The 19,943-nt window shown below is 52.1% G+C and overlaps 1 protein-coding gene across 1 annotated transcript in view; it reads right to left on the reverse strand.

Annotated features, from left to right (window-relative positions):
- Window positions 1-2,442: 2,442 nt before the first annotated feature.
- NDST1 (N-deacetylase/N-sulfotransferase (heparan glucosaminyl) 1) overlaps window positions 2,443-19,943 on the reverse strand; it is a 41,762-nt gene continuing 24,261 nt past the window's right edge. The window contains exons 5-15 of the mRNA XM_008565894.1: window positions 18,221-18,375; window positions 17,388-17,573; window positions 15,390-15,518; window positions 14,479-14,661; window positions 13,397-13,493; window positions 12,070-12,193; window positions 9,763-9,937; window positions 7,149-7,319; window positions 6,230-6,339; window positions 4,373-4,475; window positions 2,443-3,566 (exon numbers count right to left, since the gene is read on the reverse strand). Of these exons, the coding sequence (XP_008564116.1) occupies window positions 3,447-3,566; window positions 4,373-4,475; window positions 6,230-6,339; window positions 7,149-7,319; window positions 9,763-9,937; window positions 12,070-12,193; window positions 13,397-13,493; window positions 14,479-14,661; window positions 15,390-15,518; window positions 17,388-17,573; window positions 18,221-18,375 (1,553 nt within the window). The 3' untranslated portion in view covers window positions 2,443-3,446. The remainder of the gene's footprint in view (window positions 3,567-4,372; window positions 4,476-6,229; window positions 6,340-7,148; window positions 7,320-9,762; window positions 9,938-12,069; window positions 12,194-13,396; window positions 13,494-14,478; window positions 14,662-15,389; window positions 15,519-17,387; window positions 17,574-18,220; window positions 18,376-19,943) is intronic.

A 19,943-nucleotide genomic window follows, 5' to 3' on the forward strand; every position in this document is an offset into this window, starting at 1 on the left:
GTCTTGGCTGTGATATCGAGCCAATATGTAGGGGAATACCCAAACTCTTATCAGATGCAGGTGGAAGCATTTAGGGATAAAGTCTCATGATGTTTGCAACTTACTTTTAAACTAGGTCAGAAAAATATACGTATGTAGAGAGAGAGAGAAACAGACACGGCAAATGTTCATGTTAAATCTAGACACTGGACAGCGGGCATTCACAGTAAAATGTTTGGTAAAACATTTTTGTACTTGCTCCTCCCATTAACAAACCGGTGGGGATGGCTCTGTGTTGGGACACTGATCTCTGTGGTCAGTTCAGCAGCTTTCCTTTGCTGGCAACACATGCTGCTTCCTCAGCTGGGCTCAGAAGCACTGGCTGCTCATATAGGGGCTCAGAAAAGGCCCATATTTAAACTGCAGACTCATCTGCCAAACAGCAAGATACCCACACTACAGAAGGTTCTAGAATCCTGAATGACAGAGGCACCTGCAGGTGACGCCTCCCACCTGCGCCCACTGTGGGGCAAAGGCTTTGTGGAGGTGGACCATAGTGCACAATGGCGTCACCTGCACTGTTTAAGTTATGTCTCCCTCCCTTTTTTTTGGCTAAACCCTTACAGAGAATTAGTGGACATTAAAGACTGAAGACACTGCCCCCACTCATCCCAGTTTTCCCTTCTCGTGAGGGGATCTGAGTGCCTGCTACATCTGAGAGCTCCTAGGGCAAATGACCTCCCTCCCTTCCTGCCCTGTGCCTGCAAGCCTCAGCAGTGTCTGGGCCAGTGGGTCCTCAAGAAGGATTCGTTAGGCAAAAATCCAGAGTATCTCCTCTGCTCTCCCAGGTTCTCAAACATGCCTGCTCTTCCCTGAGGCCAGAGGCAGAAAGCAGTGAAGCCGCCTACCCCACGAGGGCCGGCTCGAGGCCAGCCCGAGCTCCCAGGGAGGGTAGATTTCAGAATGTGGGAGCTGTCAGGCCTCACTCACAGATCACTGGGCCCAACCCCCTTGTGGACAGATGGGAAGTGAGGCCCAGGGTTTGCGCTACAGAAGTCGCTGTCCCACTCTGGGAGTCTAGTTTCACGGTGTGGGGAAGTCGTGCTGAGTGTACAAAGAGACATGCCACCCTGTCATCAAACACTGCGCTACTCAATCCTGCTGGGCCGATGGTGCCCAAGAGTCCCAGGTTTAAAGGCCCCAGTAAGAAGCTTGCTGGGAACACTGCACTCTGCACACAATGAAACCACAAGCAGCTGGTCCCGGTGAGTTACCAACTCTGGGCTCCACCCCAGAGGCAAAGTGGAGAAAAGGGAAGCAGTTGAGAAGGAAGACAGCCACAGGCCCCGCAGGCTGGGGAGGACCTGTCGAGGAGTGGGGACAAGACCGAGAGGCAAACGCAGGTCTGGGAATGAGAAGGCTCAAAGGCACCCTGGCTGGGAAGGAGTGGTTTGTCCCCTATCCTGGAATGACCACGGTTGTGACTGAAGGAGGGACAGGAACCTGGCACAGAGTAGGGTCCCAAGGATGGGCTCGGAGGCAGTGTGGCACGAGAAGAGGAGCACTGGACTCAGAATCAGGAGCCTCGAGCGCAGTGCTCAGCCCTGCTCCCTGCCAGCTCTGTGACATCAGTCAAGCAGCCACCTCCCCTTTCTGGACATGTTCCATACCCGTCGAAGGACCCTTCCAGCCCCAAGATGCTAGTCTTCTGAACAAGAGAAGACTCTCCAGAAAGTATTTCCTGGGTCTCAGTTCAAAGTTGAATTGGCAGTTGGAGGGGGCTGGGGAGAGGTGCCCCAGTCTCAGTCACTTCACATTGTTAAAAGAGGGGGGTAGGAGCAGACCCCAACCAGCAAACAGCCCAGAGAGCCCACTGTCTACGGTGGGGGAGTCAGGGGGGCTGGAGGCAGTTCTCTGGGCCCTGGTGGGCATCCCAGCTCCCAGGGCAGCTCCTGACCTAGCACCATGTGAGGGGGACAGGGAAGGGCCACATTTGGTCCCAGCTCTCCTACCCCAGCCCCAGCTGTTTCCTTTGGTCAAGATTCCCCTAGGGTCACCAGGCTTCGTGAAGCCAGATTTCCTGGAGAGAGCTGGTCTTCCCTGAACATCTCACCACCTCTGTTTAGCTGGGGTAGCCCCGGGACAGCTGCAGCACTTGGGAGAGGGAACAGAGACCTCTCTCAGGGACCCTTCACACTGTCTCTTTGAGGGCCTAGACACTCCAAGACATGCCCTCCCCCCATTCCATCCCATTCTCTAGCACTAAGATATGCCATCCTTGGAGACTGGGGATTACTGCCATTTTGTATGACTGAATTAAAAACAAACCCAACCAAAAAATATATAATATATATATATATATATATATATATATATATACACACACACACACACATTATATATATATATATAAAACACAGTGCGACCCCAGCACCCAGGGTATAAACTCTGGCACCAAGAAAAAAAAATTAAAATACTTTAGTTTCTTAGTATTTGGGAGATTAAGGGATCTGGGGGAACCCTTGGCCACAGGTAGCTGGGGCAAAGCAGCAGACAGCAGTCTCTCCAACTCTGTCCACATCTGCCAGGGGCCGAGGCTGGGGGTGGGGCTGGGGACAATGTATGTACACTGAACATGTATACTGGCAGATTCCTGCACCTCCTCCGTCTTTTACCACAGGAAACACCACACAGGTCATATCCCAGGATGAAGAAAGGGGGAGGGTCGAAGCCTGGGTCTCTGGGCCCAAATGGCCTGGCCACACCCCAGGCCCTGAAGCAGGCCTTGAGGACTGGGTGATACTGTAGGAACCAGAGATTCTCTCCCCAGGAAGGGAAGGTGAGATGTGAAGGTATTATTAACCAGAGTGTGGAGGTTCAGAGCTCTCTCGAGGTGGCCACCTCACATCCAGCCTCGTGACTAACTCTGGTACACAGCTGACCCCACTGAAGGGCCTGGCTCGAAACAGTCAGGGAAATGTCCAGTCTCTCTCCCTGGTTTGGCAAAAGGCCCAGCTGGGCTCTTCTCCCTTACAATCTGGAGGACAGGGAAAATATGGCAGCTGATACGGAGGGGCTACCCTGCCGGAGCAGGGAGTGGTGGGCTGAAGGGGAGGACAGGGGTGCTAGAACACAGTGAGGGACAGACAGAAAAGAGAGTCTCATGACTCCCTCCTACCAGAAAGTGGCCTTCCACCAACAGGAAGTGACCTCCCCAGGAGAGGCTGTGAACAGAAAGGACCTCTGGTGGCTAGGGAAGTCCTACAGAGACCCAGCAGTGGATGCTCTGAGGCGCTTGTAGACCTGCCGGGGCTCTTCTCCTGGCCCTGTGTGGCCTCAGCAGAGTATTGCTCATAAGTGCTTGGCCAGCCCAGGCCCAGCTCCCCACTCCGCAGGTCAGTCTGGCTCAGTGTGCGGCGGGACGTCCCCGCCGTCACCAACGTTCAGTCTGGCTGTGGTGGCCGTGGCTACCTGGTGTTCTGGAGGTCCTCCCGCAGCCAGGTGGGCAGTGTCTGGCCCATCTTGTAGAGCAGCTTGGAAAGCTCGATATTGTGGTCCCGGTAATAGTCCTTCAGGAAGGCTCGGGACTGTAACAGGAAGGAAAGCTCAGGTCTTGGTGATGTGCTGACTCGAGAGTGACCCCCTCTTTAACACCACCATCTGTTGGTACCATCCCACACACCTCTTATTCTTCCACACTCTTCTTCTAAATAGTAGCCCCCACTAGAAAACTCCTGGATAGTAGAAGCTCCAAAATATAGCTCACGAGGTCAAAATTCTTGTGATTGGGAGAAAAACAGAGGCAGGTGGGCAAAGGGAAGCTTAACAGGGTCTGCAGTCTGATCTTTTCCCTATGTGCTTTTGCACACGCTGTTCTCTCCTGCAAGAACAGCCTATCCTTCCAACCCACAGGTCCGAATCCTATGGAAGAAACCCATCCTTCTAGCCCAACTCCAGAGAACCCCACCTCTCCTTTGAGCAGCCTTTACCTCTCCCAGCTTCGAGTGACATCCCCTGTTCTGAATCCCCCCAGCACTTCTTTGCACCTGTCTTACTGCACAAAACACCCTCTGCCCTGTGTTCTACATACAGTTGAGTGTGTGACTCATCTCCCTCCTAGACCAGGAATTCACTGAAGGCAGAGAATGTGTCTGGTTCAGCCTCAAGCCCTCACAGCACCTAGCCCTTAGGAGAAGGTAATAAATACATGTCTGACTGAATCAATTCTGACCCACCATGTCCCAGCTCATATTTTCTCCTCTTAAGAATACTGTCGAAGAAATGCCAAGGCCGTTAACATGCTAGGTGTAGCGTAAAGCGGGGAGAAGACCCCCCGATATAGGAACCCCCTTCCACTTATCCAGATGCCACAGGTAGAGTGCACGTCACTTACATCCAAGTCCATCTCTGGGTATTTCCGGCCCTTGCTTTTACCCAGACACTTGGTTTTTCCTCCTTCGAGCAGTTGGCACCAAAATCCTTTCTTTGGATCAAACCTGTGGAGGTGAGGAAAGTCTGTGGACGGGAGCTGGCCCAGCCCAGCCCCTGCCCACCATAAGGCAATGTTCCCAGATCCCAGGAATAGCAGAGCCTGGGAGATCAGGGAATCTAGTTCCCTCCACACACTCATGAACCCACACTGATTATGGGGCTGACATTTGCTATCTTGGCCCAAGCTTTGCCCCTGGGCTACATAAAACACGCCTGCCCTTCCTCCCAGCACAGGGTACCTCACATGCTCTGAACCCTTTCTCTCCAGGCTGAGTAGCCATCATTCCTTCAGCAATCCATAACATGAATACTTTCCCAGCCTTCATTACTCTGGGAAACCTTTTCTGAACATTCTCTAACTCAATAGTGAGTAACATTTTTTTTTTTTTTTAATCCAAGATGCCTTCTCTGCACCTCCCAGCTTCAAGAGACAATAGGGGAGAAAAAAAGTTTACTGGAGGTGCTTTTGCTTTTCAGTAAAGTGCATCTTTATCAGCAATGCAATGTCTGCAGCTGCACTTAAGCATCCTATCATTAGAAAGTTTCATTTTGGGGAGTAAATTTCAGAAATGACAGAGCAAGACTTCTGTACCCAACGTCATGCTGCCTTTCAAGGCATTTTTGGGAGATGAGCTCTGAAACTGTCATGAGGAGGGGCACATTGCCATCAGAACTCAACCCCACACCACAAACCATTAGGAGACTCTTCAGCATGAGGGCATCAGGAAAACGGAATCCACATTTGGCAGGTGAGGGAGACAGGCATTTCTGGATGGGCCCCAGGATAGGAACAGATGATGGTGGTGGCGGTGGTAATGATGACAACCACTACCATTTACTGAGCACTTAGTACTTGCCAAGCACTGAGCTGGGAGCTCCACACGCATGCTTTCATTCAACTCAGTGACCCTCAGAAGGTATCTTTATTCCCAACTTGCAGAGGAGGAAAGTGAAGCTTGAAAGGCTAAGGGACCTGTCCAAGGTCACACAGCTAAGCAACGGATCTGGGACCCTAACCCAGGTATCTCTGACTCCACAGCCCATACCCTTAGCTATTTGTCCCTTTCTGCAACCAGATGAAGGACTGACTTCCCTTCTCCACCTTTAGCTGCCAAGACAGTGAAAAGGGACTGTTCTTGCTGCAAGACTTTCCCAAGAATGGAACCAGGGAGGGTGACTTTATTGCTCCTTCTTGTGGGCCCCCCTCATCCAGCTGAGTGTGTCACTGTCTGTGACACAGCATTAGAAGGCAACTTTTCCCCAGCCCTGAGCTCCTGCAGCACTTACTCATCGGGGGGCATTTTCAGTGCACTTGTACCAGGTTCTGAGTGAGTGGGATTATTAGTTATCAACAGTAATATTTGTAGTTTTCTCTTCCTGAAATTATACTTTAAGTCAAAATCTAATGCTAAGAAAATCTTGTGAGAATTGGGGTTGCTCACTGCTGGATCTAGCTTACCTAGATAAAACACTGAAAATGTTCAGCCCAGACTGAAGAGAACATGCCAGGGTGGGCTGACCAGAGTAGAACAGATTTGTCACCTCCCTTTTTCTTAAGTCGATACCACCATGTGTATGACTTAAGTCATATTAATAGTAGCTTTTCTGCTAAACTGCCGTCAGGGAAGTCTGCATACTTTCTCATACTTGCTGACTCTAATTAACCTGTGTTTCTACTGTAATCACACAAGCCTTTGGCTTTTTGGCCAGGTGCCTGATCAGGAAAACTGCCCTGTTGGAAGGCTGAGGCCACACTCACGCCAAGGTTTTGTGGTAGTCAATGGTGTTGGTCACCCCAAGGAACTTCTGCACCATGTCCATCACTTTAGCAGGTTCTGTTCGCAGCAGTTTGCCATCCAAGACCAGAATCTGGAAAGAAGGAAAGGGAGGAAGGTGACCTGGACCTACTTTCACCCCAACAGCAAACAGGGGCAGCAGCCACAGCAGCAGGAACAGACCTGTTACAAATATGAGACCCTACACTCTCCAGAATCTGCTTCCTCCTCCACCTTTGAATGGCAGGTATCCCAAAGCCTCAGTCCTCTGTGTTCTAACTCTCTGCTCTTTGCCAGCTTCCTCTGACTGATGAGGACCTGTTACAAATATGAGACCCTACACTCTCCAGAATCTGCTTCCTCCTCCACCTTTGAATGGCAGGTATTCCAAAGCCTCAGTCCTCTGTGTTCTAACTCTCTGCTCTTTGCCAGCTTCCTCTGACTGATGATATCTTCTCTCAGAATCTAAGCTATCACCAAAACCTGCCTACCCTCACATCCCTACCACTTCCCTCTCCTGGCCTCTCTCCAAGCTTCCAGCCCATCATCACACTCCTCCTCAAATCAGTCAAGGCTTTTCCTAAAAGGCCTCATGTGATCTGGCCCCCACCCACCCCTCCAACTAGGCTCCCCCTCCATCACCACGCCCTACTCTCCCCCTCCAGGATTTTCTGGGTCCCCTTAGGGCCACAGAACCTGCTGAGATGGGACAAGGGCTTGGAGAATTCTCACGTATCAATCTTGGGATAAAGAAAACTAAAACCTTTCTACAGACCCAAAGGTCTAATTCACCAAGAGAGCATTTCTGGCCTGATGACTGGGGAGAGAGAATTTGAGGATCTCCACTAACTGCAGTGAGCCAGCACTGCAATGCCCTCCCAAGGGGCAGGGACAGGCAGCTACCTGGCTGGCATGAAAGGCGCTGAGCCAGCGCTCGATGTGGGTGGCATACCAGCCAGGGACCAGGCAGCGGTTCTGGAGGGCACGCAGCTTCGAGGACGTGTCGGGGCCGGCAGTGATCACTTCGTGGAAGGTGTACTTCAGGGCCACAGGGTCATCATGGGCCCGCTGGTGCTGCAGGCAAGGGGAGAGGTCCGCATGTCACATGGAGAGCACAGAGGAAGAGGCCTTCAAGGGACAGCAGCTCAGGAGGTGGCCAGAAGATCCTGGGCTGGAGCCTCCATCCAAGTCCTGGCTCTGCCTCTCATTGCTGTTCATCCTCAAGGAAGTCACCAGCCCTGGAGCCCCAGCTTCCCCGTCTTTGCAAGATGGGAGTTGGATGAGATCAGTGTCTACAAATGTTGGTCAATCACACACCATCTCTGCAGTTTCTGCCATATCCACAAACCATTGGTAGGTGCCAATGTCAACATAACTTTCTTTACCTTGACTCACCCTTCTTTTTCACATAAACTTATTTCAAAAGAAAACTCACTCTCACCTCCATAAATGAAATACTAGAATATCAGCTGTCATACAAAAAAGATAACCATTCATAAATATAATAAAAATAAAGCAATCTTCTCAAACACCAGCCAGACACAAATGTCTGCTACAGGCACTGAAACCAAAGCTAGCACTCCCTTTGTTGAAAACAGAGCTTAGCAGTATCAGAAAGGACCTAAGAGCCACCTGTATCAAACCGAGCATTTCTCCTTTATAGAAATTGGAAAGATTGGGAAAGAACTGTAAAGGGGGAAATGCCAGGTCTCAACCACCTACAGTAATGTCATGGGCCACCAGCAGCTGCAGAATCCTCAAAGTCCAGAGCTGGGGCACCTACCCACCTGGTGACACACCTCACCAGCCACCCCCACTCCACTGAGGACCACATGCAGCCCAGGGAAGGGGCCAGCTGGGGCAGCGGTGGAGCACGGCAGCCTCCTGGTCCTGACCTCCCCAAGACACACCACACCCTTCCTCTCCTTCAGCACCTTCCTGGGTCCTCCTGCTGGGCTTCAGTCTCCCTTACTCTCCTTGACCACGGGCAGAAGAAAAAATGGGGTCTTAGGTTTAGAAGACCTGGATTCAAAATGCCACCACATGGAACTTGCTGAGTTTTGGTTTATGCCATCTGTGAGAAGGGGACATACACGCGCGAACCCTCCTCTGCCTTCTAGAACACTGCTGTGATGCTTCAGAGGGGGCAGAAGGAGAGCATTGTCATTACTACAGAACAGAGACTGAGCCAACCTGTGACAGCTTCCTCCAGATCCCACCATGTCCCCCATGAAAGCTGAGAGCCATTTCTCTGCTTGTCACCAGGAAGTGGGGACACAAGCAAAGCTGAAAAGAGATACGCCCTATGAGTGCTTCCAGGTTTGTTTCCCCTAAAGACAAAGCCCACAGGAAACGCGGATATCAGGGCACAAACAAAAGTCCTAGAGAACAAGAGGCCTCCCTACCAAGCTCAGGGTATGACAGGAGGGGGAGAAAGCTCTGTGGGACCAGGGGCAAAAAGGCTCTCCACCTGCCTGCTGTCAGTCCTGCAGAGGACACAGCGGGGCCCAGACATGAAGCAGCCACTGAGGCACTCAAATAAAGAAGTTCAAAAGGGCAGGGACTACCCAAAGTGGCCGCGCCTGCACAGTCCTTCCTGGCCAGGGAAGTGGACACCTCTCAGGTGACCAGGAGCTAAGGCTCAGGCACCACCAACACCAAGAATAGAGCCAGTCCACTGGTTGATGGTCAGGATCTTGGCCTCGGGCAACAGGCTAGCTGCCCACCAGGGTGCCATCTCTGAATCAAAGGACTTGGCTGTGTGGCGTAATCCCAGGAAGAGTGGAAGGCAGGGGAGGGACACGAAAGGCCTGAGAGCTTTCCTGTAAGCCCAGCAGGCTGGTACACAAAAGAAATTAAGTCAGGTGATAGAAATTAAAGAAAGTTCTGGTTCTTACATGCCTCAAGCAGGGACAAGGATTCACACCTTCTCCAGCATGTGTCGTGGTCCAGGTAACCTCCTGAGCTGACCAAGTGCCCATGCCCTCCACTGAGAACAGCAGGTCCTGTGTCTTGTCCTCCTCGGAGTCCCAACTCCCGTCCACCCCATGTCCAGCAAGGAAGGTACAGCCAGCACAAGTCCAGACCATGTTTGCCAACCCTGGCTTCCTCAAGGTTTAATTGGCCTCTACCTCCTACTGGTGTCAGATCAGAGGTAAGGCCCACACGAAGCCAGGAGGGTGGGCCACGGACTGCTGCCAGGCATCAGCATCCATTTCTGCTGGTCTCCTCTGCCAGCCCAGAGCACCACGGAGGGGAACTCTACTCTTAGCCACCACCACATTCCCAGTGCCTTGTCAGGGCTTGCACACAGTAGGAGCTTGCTGAATATGAGTTGAGTGACTGAGTGTCATACAGAGCCCCACACCCCCCATGCAGTGGCCCCACGCCCACCCTGCTCACCTGGTACCAGGAATAGGCCCGGTCCGCTGGGTTAATAAGGATGGTCAGTGAGTGACTGAGTGTCATACAGAGCCCCACACCCCCCATGCAGTGGCCCCACCCCCACCCTGCTCACCTGGTACCAGGAATAGGCCCGGTCCGCTGGGTTAATAAGGATGGTCAGGATCTTGGCCTTGGGCAACAGGGCAGCTGCCCGCCGGGGAGCCACCTCTGAATCAAAGTAGTTGGCGCTTTTCTCAAAGTAGAAGTCGGAGGTGGTGTTGGAGGGGATAGGGAAGAACTCCATGTACCTGCAGGAAGCCCAGAGAGGGGGCTCACAGGGGACTCACGAGAGGGGGGTCTGAGGAACACAGCAAGAGGGGTGAGGGCTGCTGTGGGTAGCTCTAGGGGGCGAGCAGGGGGCTCAGGGCAGCTTCGCCTGACCAGGGAGGGCCAGCACAGAGGGGAGGGATGCCCTCCTCTGCTTCCAGAGGGAGGGTTTCTTTCCTGCCCTGGGATGGCATTTTTGAGGCTGTCACTGTGAACCTGGGTGGGGGGTAGGGTCACCTCCTACACTCATCCCTCTCCCCAACCTGCCATGAGTAAGCACAGCTTTCCAGACTAACATCCCATATCCCACCCAGACCAATAACTACCTCTGGATTAAGGATCCCTCAGAAAAGTAAATGAATACTCCAGATCCTCCCAGGGGCATCTACTCATGAAAAATCGGGGTACAACTTTGGGAGTTCATGGGAGGCGGAACCCACACTGATTAAGGGTATAGGATCCCTGCTCTATCCTGTGAAACAGGATGTCTCCAGGGTGGTCCCAAGGACCCCCTTAATCAGAATCACCCGAGGGATTGTTAGATTCCTGCTCCTCACCTTAGACCCACCTACAAAACCAAAATCTTGGGAATGGGGCCAAGGAATCACACTCTTTCTCATCTTTCTGAATTTTCTTTGTATGTCCACAATCCTTTGCTTATAATCTCTAAATTGAGAAAGCCCTGAAAACAGAAGCTTTGTTTCCTAAGTTTGTAGCAAAGCCATTTGGCAGCAAAACCTGACTTATTAATCATCCTTAGTGTAAATATTCACACACTTTGTACAGACGTGTCAATGTATTTGCTAGTGGGATGCTGCCCCAGGTCCTATGTTGCTCAGTGCACAGTTTCGCACCATATTACCTTCCTCAAATCCAAAAACTGCTGACTTCCAATAATACATCTGGCCATGGTGGGTTTTAGATAAGAGATGTGGACATGTTAGAGATATGGAGAAATGGGCCGGCCCGGTGGCACACTGCTACAGTGCGCCGCTTGAGAGCACGGCGGCGCTCCCGCTAAAATCCAAAAACTGCTGACTTCCAATAATACATCTGGTCATTGTGGGTTTTAGATAAGAGATGTGGACATGTTAGAGATATGGAGAAATGGGCCGGCCTGGTGGCGCACTGCTACAGTGCGCCGCTTGAGAGCACGGCGGCGCTCCCGCCGAGGGGTCGGATCCCACATACAGACCAGCCATTCTCTGGCTGAGCGAGGTGCGGGAGCAACACCGAGGGTTGCGATCCCGTTGCCGGTCCCGGTCCGGTCAGGGCGCGACACTGAGGGTTGCGATCCGTTGCCGGTCACGAAAAAAAGACAAAAAAAAGGAAAAGAGATATGGAGAAACGGATGGACAGGTGAATGGATAGACGGATACACAGGAAGACAGATGGACAGAGAGTCAATAGATAAAAGAGAGAAATGCACACAGAAAAATACCAAAAACAAAGAAATAGAAAGCCCATAGTCTCTCCACCCAGGTATTCCATTGACATAAAAGTAATAAATAATGGTAACACTTATACAAAACGTAAAAAAGGCAAACAGTAGAGAAAGATGCAAATTGAAAAACTGGAGGGTAAAACCATCACAGCTCCGGCCCTCACACCCTCGAGGCAACTCTGTCTAGATTTGGGTAGGAAGCTGCGACTGCACCCACCTCCCCAGGTGACACCCCAAAGCACCCTTGAGGCTGAAGAACACCTTCAGCTCCACAGTCAGCCAAACAGTGGGAAGGGCCAGCTCTCAGGTCAGAACATTTGGATTTCAGCCCCTGCTCTGTCCCCAGCAGACCTGGGGGTCTTAGGGGACCCCTCTCTTCCTCTAGGACTCAGGATGCTTTTGTGCAAGCAAGGGAGGGGCTGGACTCTGACTTCAGCAGTCTCTGACCCCAGGCGATAATGCAATGGGGCAAAGGGCTTCCTCATCCAGGGTCCTGTCTGTGACAACACTCTCACACCATGACTCAAGGGTCACCACGCTTGTCTGTTTACAGGAACTTTAGCTGCGTGTGAGCAAGCTCCAGCTGCTTCCTGCTGTGGCCACAGCAGACCTCCTGGGCAGCTCCATGATGGCCTTCCCATCCTGCTGTGGACAGAAAGGCCCACTCACCAGTCAATGCCTTTGTGATAATTGTGGCCGTTAAAAAACTGGATCTCCTCAAAGGTCTCTGAGCTGGGGTAGTTGCTGCTTAGGTCCGGGTGCATGCCCAGGAACAGGTAGAGGGCTGTGGTGCCTGTGGGGAAAGGAGGCAGCTGAGACCCAGGGCCCAGCCCCCAACAAAAACATGGAGTCGGGTTCTGGGCCTAGCTCTCCATTACCTACTGGAAGATGCTGAGAAAATCACTTCCTTTTTCTGGGTCTTAGTTTCCGCATCTGTACAATGAAGGAATTATACTAAATCTAGGATGGCAAATATATGGCATGCATGTGGACACCCCATCTCCTGTACCCACTGCAGACATCACTAATCCATCACAGCACCTGCATCACTAAACAAGGAGTTGGCCTCTGAATCCTTCCCACCACTGCACTCCAGCAGCCATGTCCAATTGGTTACTATCTCATCAGAATCCTAGAACTAGATGGTTTGTGCTGATCCTTTCCAGCTCTGGGCCTCCGTCCTCTCTGGCACTTGGTAGAAGCTCAGGGGATAGGATGCTCCCAACCTTCCAACTCTGTTTAATGTGAAATTCTGGAAGAGCCAAGAAGTCCAGCTCCTGGGTTTCCTCTGCCGGGTGCCCTCCCCTCACTCATGCTCCCTCTTCTCCCTCCTCCTCAGGAGTTCAGTTCATTCATTCATTCCCTGTGGTGTGAGTCCACGGATTTCACGCTATAATGAGAGGACTCAGAAGAGGAGGCTGTAGAGTTTGGCAAATAAGAGTATAAGCTTTGGGGTCCCAGAGACCAGGGTTCAAGACCTGGAACTGCCATTTCCTAACTGAATGTGTTAAGGGAAGTTAGTTAAATTCTCTGAGCCTCGAGTCTGTTGTAAAATGGGAGTGCCTGTTTGTGCCTCACAGGGTCCTGGGTAGCAGATGCTTAGCAACCACCTCACCACTCCTCCCTCCTGCACCCCTAGCAGGCAGGACTAACTGACCGCAGTCCTCTCTGCACTGAACCCATTTTGCCTGGAACTGCTCAAACTTGCAGAGCAGCTGATCCGGGCTTCTCTGCCTAGACTCAGAGACTCAGGACACAGAGAAAGCTCCCTGAGGTTGAGGTTTGTGACAAACAGGAGAATTCCATGCCCACCATCCAACACCCTTCCCACCTCCATACCGACAGGCCACTCACGTTCACCTCAACATCACTCTCACTGCCTGGGAAAGAGGGGGCAGGTTATTGGGGAGTGGGACCAGGGCCAGGCAGTTCCCAGAATTCTGTAGCTGAGACAGCAGGCAGTGGGAGAAGCTGGGCCAAGAGTGGAGAGACCTGCCTGTTTTCTGGGGGCCGATGATAAGGAGCTTGGGGAAGCGGTCACACGTCTTCTCCTTGGACCAGATGTCTTTGTGGCGTTTGTCCTCACAGGGGTCCTAAAGCAACAGTGGAAGGGGTGTGAGGGGTGTCCAAGCACCTAGTGAACTGTCTCCCACTGCACATGGACATGTGGCTCCTACAGCCCTGACTGACAAGCATAATACCTCCATGTGTCTCTGTCACATCCCCACCCCCAGACACTGGCTGCTGACAAGCAGGGACCATTTCTGGTTAGTCTCATGTCCCCCAAAGAGCCTAGAAAAATGTTCAGTCTGTGCTTAGCACATCATAGGAACTCATGAGCACTCGTTGAATTTAACTGGACAAGCTGTGTCTGAACCAGGGGTCATCAAACTTTAAAGTTTAGTAAATATTCTAGAAAATGTTTAACAAATATTTTAGGCTTTGAGTACTATCCAGTTTCTATTGCACCACTCAACTCTGCTTGCTGGTGTAGCATGAAAGCAGCCATAGACAGTACATACAAGCATGAATGTGGCTATGTTCCGATAAAACTTAATTTACAAAAACAGACCACAGGCTGGATATGGCCCATGAGTCATGGTTTGTAGAACCCTGGTTTGAACTAGACTGCCACCAATTCCCAATTCTGCTTCCAGGTTTTAAAAGCACTCAGAGGCAGACTTTCCCAAGTATTGTCCCCTAAACCTCCCATCAGTCCTCTTCCCAATGGCTCAGAGCCTGCTGGTGGTAGAAGGAGCAGAAGAGATGATCTAAGAGTCTAACCGAGGCAGGACAGTCACTTTCTACATTCCATTTACACCATGTTCACTCTTAGCTTCTTAACACTGTTTCCTCCAAGGCTGTGTATGAGTGTGCATTCATGTAGGTCTGTGTGGGGAGGTGTGTCCATGTATGTACCTAGGCACATACGTGTGCAGAAGAGCAAATGGGCACCTGACTTTACATTTGAGAGTATGAGGGCATGAGGGCCAAGCCTGAGCCATGTGTGGAGTGCATGCCTATGAGCAGGGGGGCGCTCCGTCCCTGCAGCAAGGCACCAGGCTGCCCTGCCCCCACCTGCCAGAGTGGATCCTTCTCCTCGGAGAAGATCTGGAAGTACTTCTGGGCCAGCTGTACAGGAGGCAGCGTCTGCAGCCGGAGGTTGGTCCATGAGTGCAGGAAGCGCACCAAGTGCTTGAAGGTATACAGGCCCAGGCGGTCATTCCCATAGTTGGACAGGTGCGTCATGAAGATGCTGATCTGCTCCGGGGAGGGGAGGAGGGAGGCAGAGGCTGGGTCAGCATTGGAGCCACCCTCACCCCCACCCCTGACCTGGCTGGTCCTGCCTCAGCTTGCAGGGCTGCCTGATGGCCAGTGCAAGGTCCAATAGGGCTGTCAACAAACTCACTGTGTGACCTTAGGCTAGGCAAAGCCGGGTGCAAACCCACATCTGACTGACCCCCCAGATACATATTACAACCCCAGAATGGGAAGAGGACCTGTGTGGGAGCTATCTGTGTTTTGTGTTGCAAATTTGGCAGGGGAGGATGTGCATGGAAGATAAGGAGTACGCAGCCCATAAAGCAGAATAACAATCACTTGATATTTATTTAATATTATCAAAGTATGGATGGTTATTTACATTTTACAGATAAGAGAACCAGGAAGCTCAAATGAAGAGTAAAATGTGTGTGTGTGCGCACATGTGTCTATGTATACACACATGTGCATATACACACACGCAAGCTAAGACTGGAAAAAGAACATGCACAAAAATGCCAGCACTTTTGTTGTGCAGATCATGAAAGCGCATGATCATGAAAGAAGAAAAAAGAAAGGTCAGATTCTTTAGCCAAGGTCATGCAGCAGAGGAAGGACAAAGCCAGGGCAGGCGAGTGGGTCTCTCAATTCCCAGGCCCTCACTCCCCCCCTACGCCCAATCCCAGCGCCAAGAGGCCTGCGTCGGCTGCAGGCTGTGGAGCACTCACAGGATTGAGGAGCACGGTGAGGAAGAGCTCGCCCCCATTGATGATCTTGTCCAGCTCGCTGGAACCACCAGGGTACTCGTTGTAGAAGATGGTGTGTGTGAAAAGGCCACAGGTCTGCCGCGGGAGGACCTGGGATGGGCAGGGGAGAGGGGCTATGGTGTCTCTAGGTGTCTCTTCAGAAAGGCAGCCTCCTGTATGGGCTACACAGCCCCCACCCTTGGGGTCCTCGCTCCCAAAGACTCGCACAGCCTGCGACACTCTCCCATGTGAGCCGGAGGCTTGTCGTTTCACATGCATCACTGCTATTCCCTGCACAGACGAGCAGGCCCACAAGTAACAGAGGAAGAATGTTTCTGGAAATGGCGGCTGTCTGCAGCTCTATAGTAGCTCTCCCAGTCACACCCTGCAAGCCCTGTCGCGACACTCCAACCTGGTAGCACTTGTGGTCATGCACTGGCTTGGCTATTTATTGTCTGTCTCCCCTCATGAAACTGTGGCTTCCGAGTAAGTAGGGAATGTACCAGTCTTGCCACCTCATTCCCGGAGTTAATGTGAGTGCCTGGTACTGAGGAGGTCAGTGGGTGGACAGATGGACGGATGGACAGATGGATGGAAGGACAGACAGATGACTGCACAAACCTGGCCTTCCCACAGCTGCCCCATCTCATCCTTACAGTGCCTCATGAGTGCCTGGTACTGAGGAGGTCAGTGGGTAGACAGATGGACGGATGGACAGATGGATGGAAGGACAAACAGATGACTGCACAAACCTGGCCTTCCCACAGCTGCCCCATCTCATCCTTACAGTGCCTCAAGCCAAAAACCTTAGAGTCATCCTGTACCCCTCTCTGTCTCCCATACCCGACATCCAACTCATCAGCAGATCCTGTTGGTTCTGATTTCCAATAGGCCCAGAACATGAACACACCCCAATACCGCACCCTGGTCCAAGTCACCATGTCTCCCATCTGGAAGACTGCAGTGGCTCCCTAACTGCTCTCCCTTCCTCTACTTTCATCCCCTCCAGTCTGCTCCACACCACAGCCAGAATGATGGAAATCATTTTAAAATATAAGTCAGATCATGCTCCATTCAAAATCTTTCCATCGTAGGCTAAAAGCTAAAGCCCATTTAATGGCCCCTTACATGGCCCTATGTGAACCCTGACCTCATCCACCGCCTGCCCTTCATTCACTCCCCTCCCCCTCATTCACTCCCCTCCAGCCACACAGGCCTCTTAGTTGGTCCTCAGACACATCCAGCACCAACCTGCCTCAGGGCCTTTGCACATGCTGCTTTCTCTGCTTTGAATGCTCTTCCTCATACAGCAGCATGGCTCATTTGCAGGTTGGCCCTAAGTAACCACTTTATTTAAAATAGCTTCTCTTCTAACACCAAGGTCAAGGGTTTGGATCCCTGTACTGGCCAGCCAACAAAAACAAATAAATAAAATAAAATAGCTTCTCTTCCCCCAGCACTCCCTATCTCCCTTCCCTGCTTGATTTATCTCCACAGCACTTATCACTGTCTGACCATTATACACTTTACACACTCATGAGTATATTGTCTGTCTCCTGCCATTAGAATGTCTAATCTACAAGGGTAGGAATTCTGTTTGGTTTTGTGCACTTGGTTTGGGCATTTCTGTGTCCCCAGTGCCTAGAAAAGTTACAGACACACAGTAGAAGCTCAAGAAAAATGTTTAAATGAGCAGACGAATGAATGTTAACAGAGGCCTGTCCTGCGTCCTCCTCAGAACCCCCTTTAAAGAATGCTCACTCCTTGATCCTCTGTCACAAAAGCTAAGGAGTCATGAAAGGGGCCAGAATGGCAGCCCACCTCCCCTGGGATAGAGAGCTCAGAGGCCAGAAGTGGGGCAGGGACCAGGCTGACACGGCTAAGCCCGCTTCCCAAAGCCATGCTTCCCAGGACAGCACATGCACACACAGCTGTGTCTTCAGTTTTCTCAACCCCCCACCCCTGCTGCCAGGGGCCCACCATGATGCCATTGTGGATAAAGCCACGGCGATAGCGGGCCGGCTTCAGGTGCGGGTACTCCTCTGTGCTGGTCACGCGGATGCTCCACACCTGCTTCCAGGCCTCGTACAGCTGCACATGCACAGGGTACACGCCGGAGTGGTGGGGCGCCACTGCATACCCCATGTCTGTGGGAATGCCGTGCTCCTGGGGAGAGGACAAGCAGAGCAGGATGAGCATGGGGCCCGCCCCCTGGAGGCTTTGTAGACGGGAGAGAGAAATCAGAGGCTGGACCCGCAGGGCAGTTGGCCCAAGCCCTCCTAGGACAGATAGGGAAGCTGAGGCCTGGAGGGAAAGGGACATGCCCAGAATGTCAAAATGAGTGACTGCCAGAGCTGATCTAGAAGCCAGGTCTCATGACCTTTGATCCAGGGCATGTGCCCTCCAGCACAGAGCACTCAAGCACCCCACAGTCAGTGAAAGGGTCAGGGACTTTTCCCACCTTCTCCTGCCTCTGACTGGCTGGTAGGCCCCAGCTTACTAAGCCCCTCGCCCAGCTTCCAGTGCTCTTGCCCTAGCCTGAAGGCAGAGACTGGGCTCAGGAAACAAACAGGCCTGGGTTTAAATCCTGGTGTGACCTCCCTGAGCCTCAGTTTCTGGTCTGTAAAATGGGGCTATTCTCTCAAGGCTTCAAGGAGACAGTGGCTATAAAGGAAACTTATCCCAGGCCCTGGCACAGAGATTTTAGTAAAAATCTGTCAGACCCCACTGCAGAAGGCGCGCGAGGCCCGCAGACCAGACCCCCAGCCCAGCCCCTACCCCGCCCGGCTCTGCCCGTAGGGAATCTTACTCACGACAGCGAACTTCTTGTTCAGGGCCATCTGCTCGGCCAGCACAGACTGGTTGTGGAAAAGGTGGGGCTGCATGTGGCTCCACATGTGTGGGAACCACCAGAACTCCTTCACGTATGATAGCAGCAGATCGTCCCCAGCATCCTCAGCATCAGTACCTGCAGCCAGGCACAGGCAGCTCAGCCCAGCCCACCAGGCCACAAGTCTCTCCAACCTGGGCCTGTGCCTGGGGGTGGGAGCCCACGGCCAAGGCCCACCCAGGAGCTGCTGGAAAAAGTTTTCTGAGCTATAGCATGAGAGCAGACAAAGCCCCAATCCAGAGCCCTGGACTCAGGTCCAGAGTGTGTCCTTGACTCAATGAGTGACTTTAGCCAAGATCTTCTCCTCTTTGGGCCCTTGGGCCCCAGCTGTGCAACTCAGGGTTCAAAGTCAATGATCTCAAGGGTTTCTTCCACCTCGGACATGCTTGCTCTGATCTTATGATGATCCAAATTGGGTCATTTGCCTTTTACCTACCGATTTGCGGAAGCTCTTTGTATATATATATATAGGATGTCTCATATGTATTCCTACAACCACCTCTGATATGCTAAGGGTTAAGAATTCAAAACATGGGCCGGCCCGGTGGCGTACTGGATAGTGCGCCGCTTGGGAAGCGCGGCGGCGCTCCCGCCCGAGGGTTCGGATCCCACATACAGACCGGTTCCCGCTCACTGGCTGAGCGAGGCGCGGGAGCAACACCGAGGGTTGCAATCCCGTTGCCGGTCCCGGTCCAGTACGGGGGCGACACTGAGGGTTGCAATCCGTTGCCGGACACGGAAAAAGACAAAAAAAAAAAAAAAGAATTCAAAACATGCAGAGACAACCCAGTGTGACTCCGACCTAGCTTTGGGGCTATGTTGCACATTTCCCCTCATTCCAAATTGTTGACAAATACAGTTTTGTGTAGAATTCAAGAGAGGCTGTCCTCACTGTGGCCTGAGCAGAAGGCAGCTCAGGGGTTGCAGATTACCAGCTCGGGGGCTATTCCCTCTTTTCCAGTCCCTGAGGGACAGCATGTGAGGAACTTGAGAGAGCCCAAAATAGGAAGGAAGGCGTGACCAAGCAACCTATGGCCTCAGCTTCAACCCCTTCAACTCCAAACTAATCTCAGGACATTGGTCATCCTAGGGTGGGTACACTGACAGGGCATTTTAACTTTCTATGCTATATATTTCCATAGTGCTCCCCTAAAAGATGAGCGAAACTGAGGATCAAAAAGTTAAAGTAACTTGTCCCCTGTCACATTAGCAGCAGAAATGGTTCTAGCATCTGAGTCTCCTCTCAGTCCAGTGCTCAATCCCCAGCACTTCTGAACAATGCAGCTTGTCTACAGGCTCTTTGTCATCCAGGATGCCCCATGAGGCTGCCCTGGGATAGGCCTCTGCTATATCTGGAAAGGCTTCGATTTATAACCCAATTGAAACAATCGTGTGTGCGTGCGTGTGTGTGTGTGTGTGTGTGTGTGTGTGTGTCCCTGTGCACACAAACATCCCTCGCCCTGCCCTGCCCGCCCCACCCAGGACAGCACAGTCTGAAAGGCCAGGGAGGGACAAGTGGAAACCCTTGCTGCTGCTGTCCCCAAATGGCCTCTGGCTGGGGGCTGTGACTGCTCTTATATGCTGGTGGCTCTGGGGGCCAAGAGGGGTCAAATTTGCCCCCAATATGGGCCACTAAGCCCACCTGC

Source organism: Galeopterus variegatus, unplaced genomic scaffold, assembly GCF_000696425.1.
Source record: "Galeopterus variegatus unplaced genomic scaffold, G_variegatus-3.0.2 Scaffold212, whole genome shotgun sequence".
NCBI lineage: Eukaryota > Metazoa > Chordata > Mammalia > Dermoptera > Cynocephalidae > Galeopterus > Galeopterus variegatus.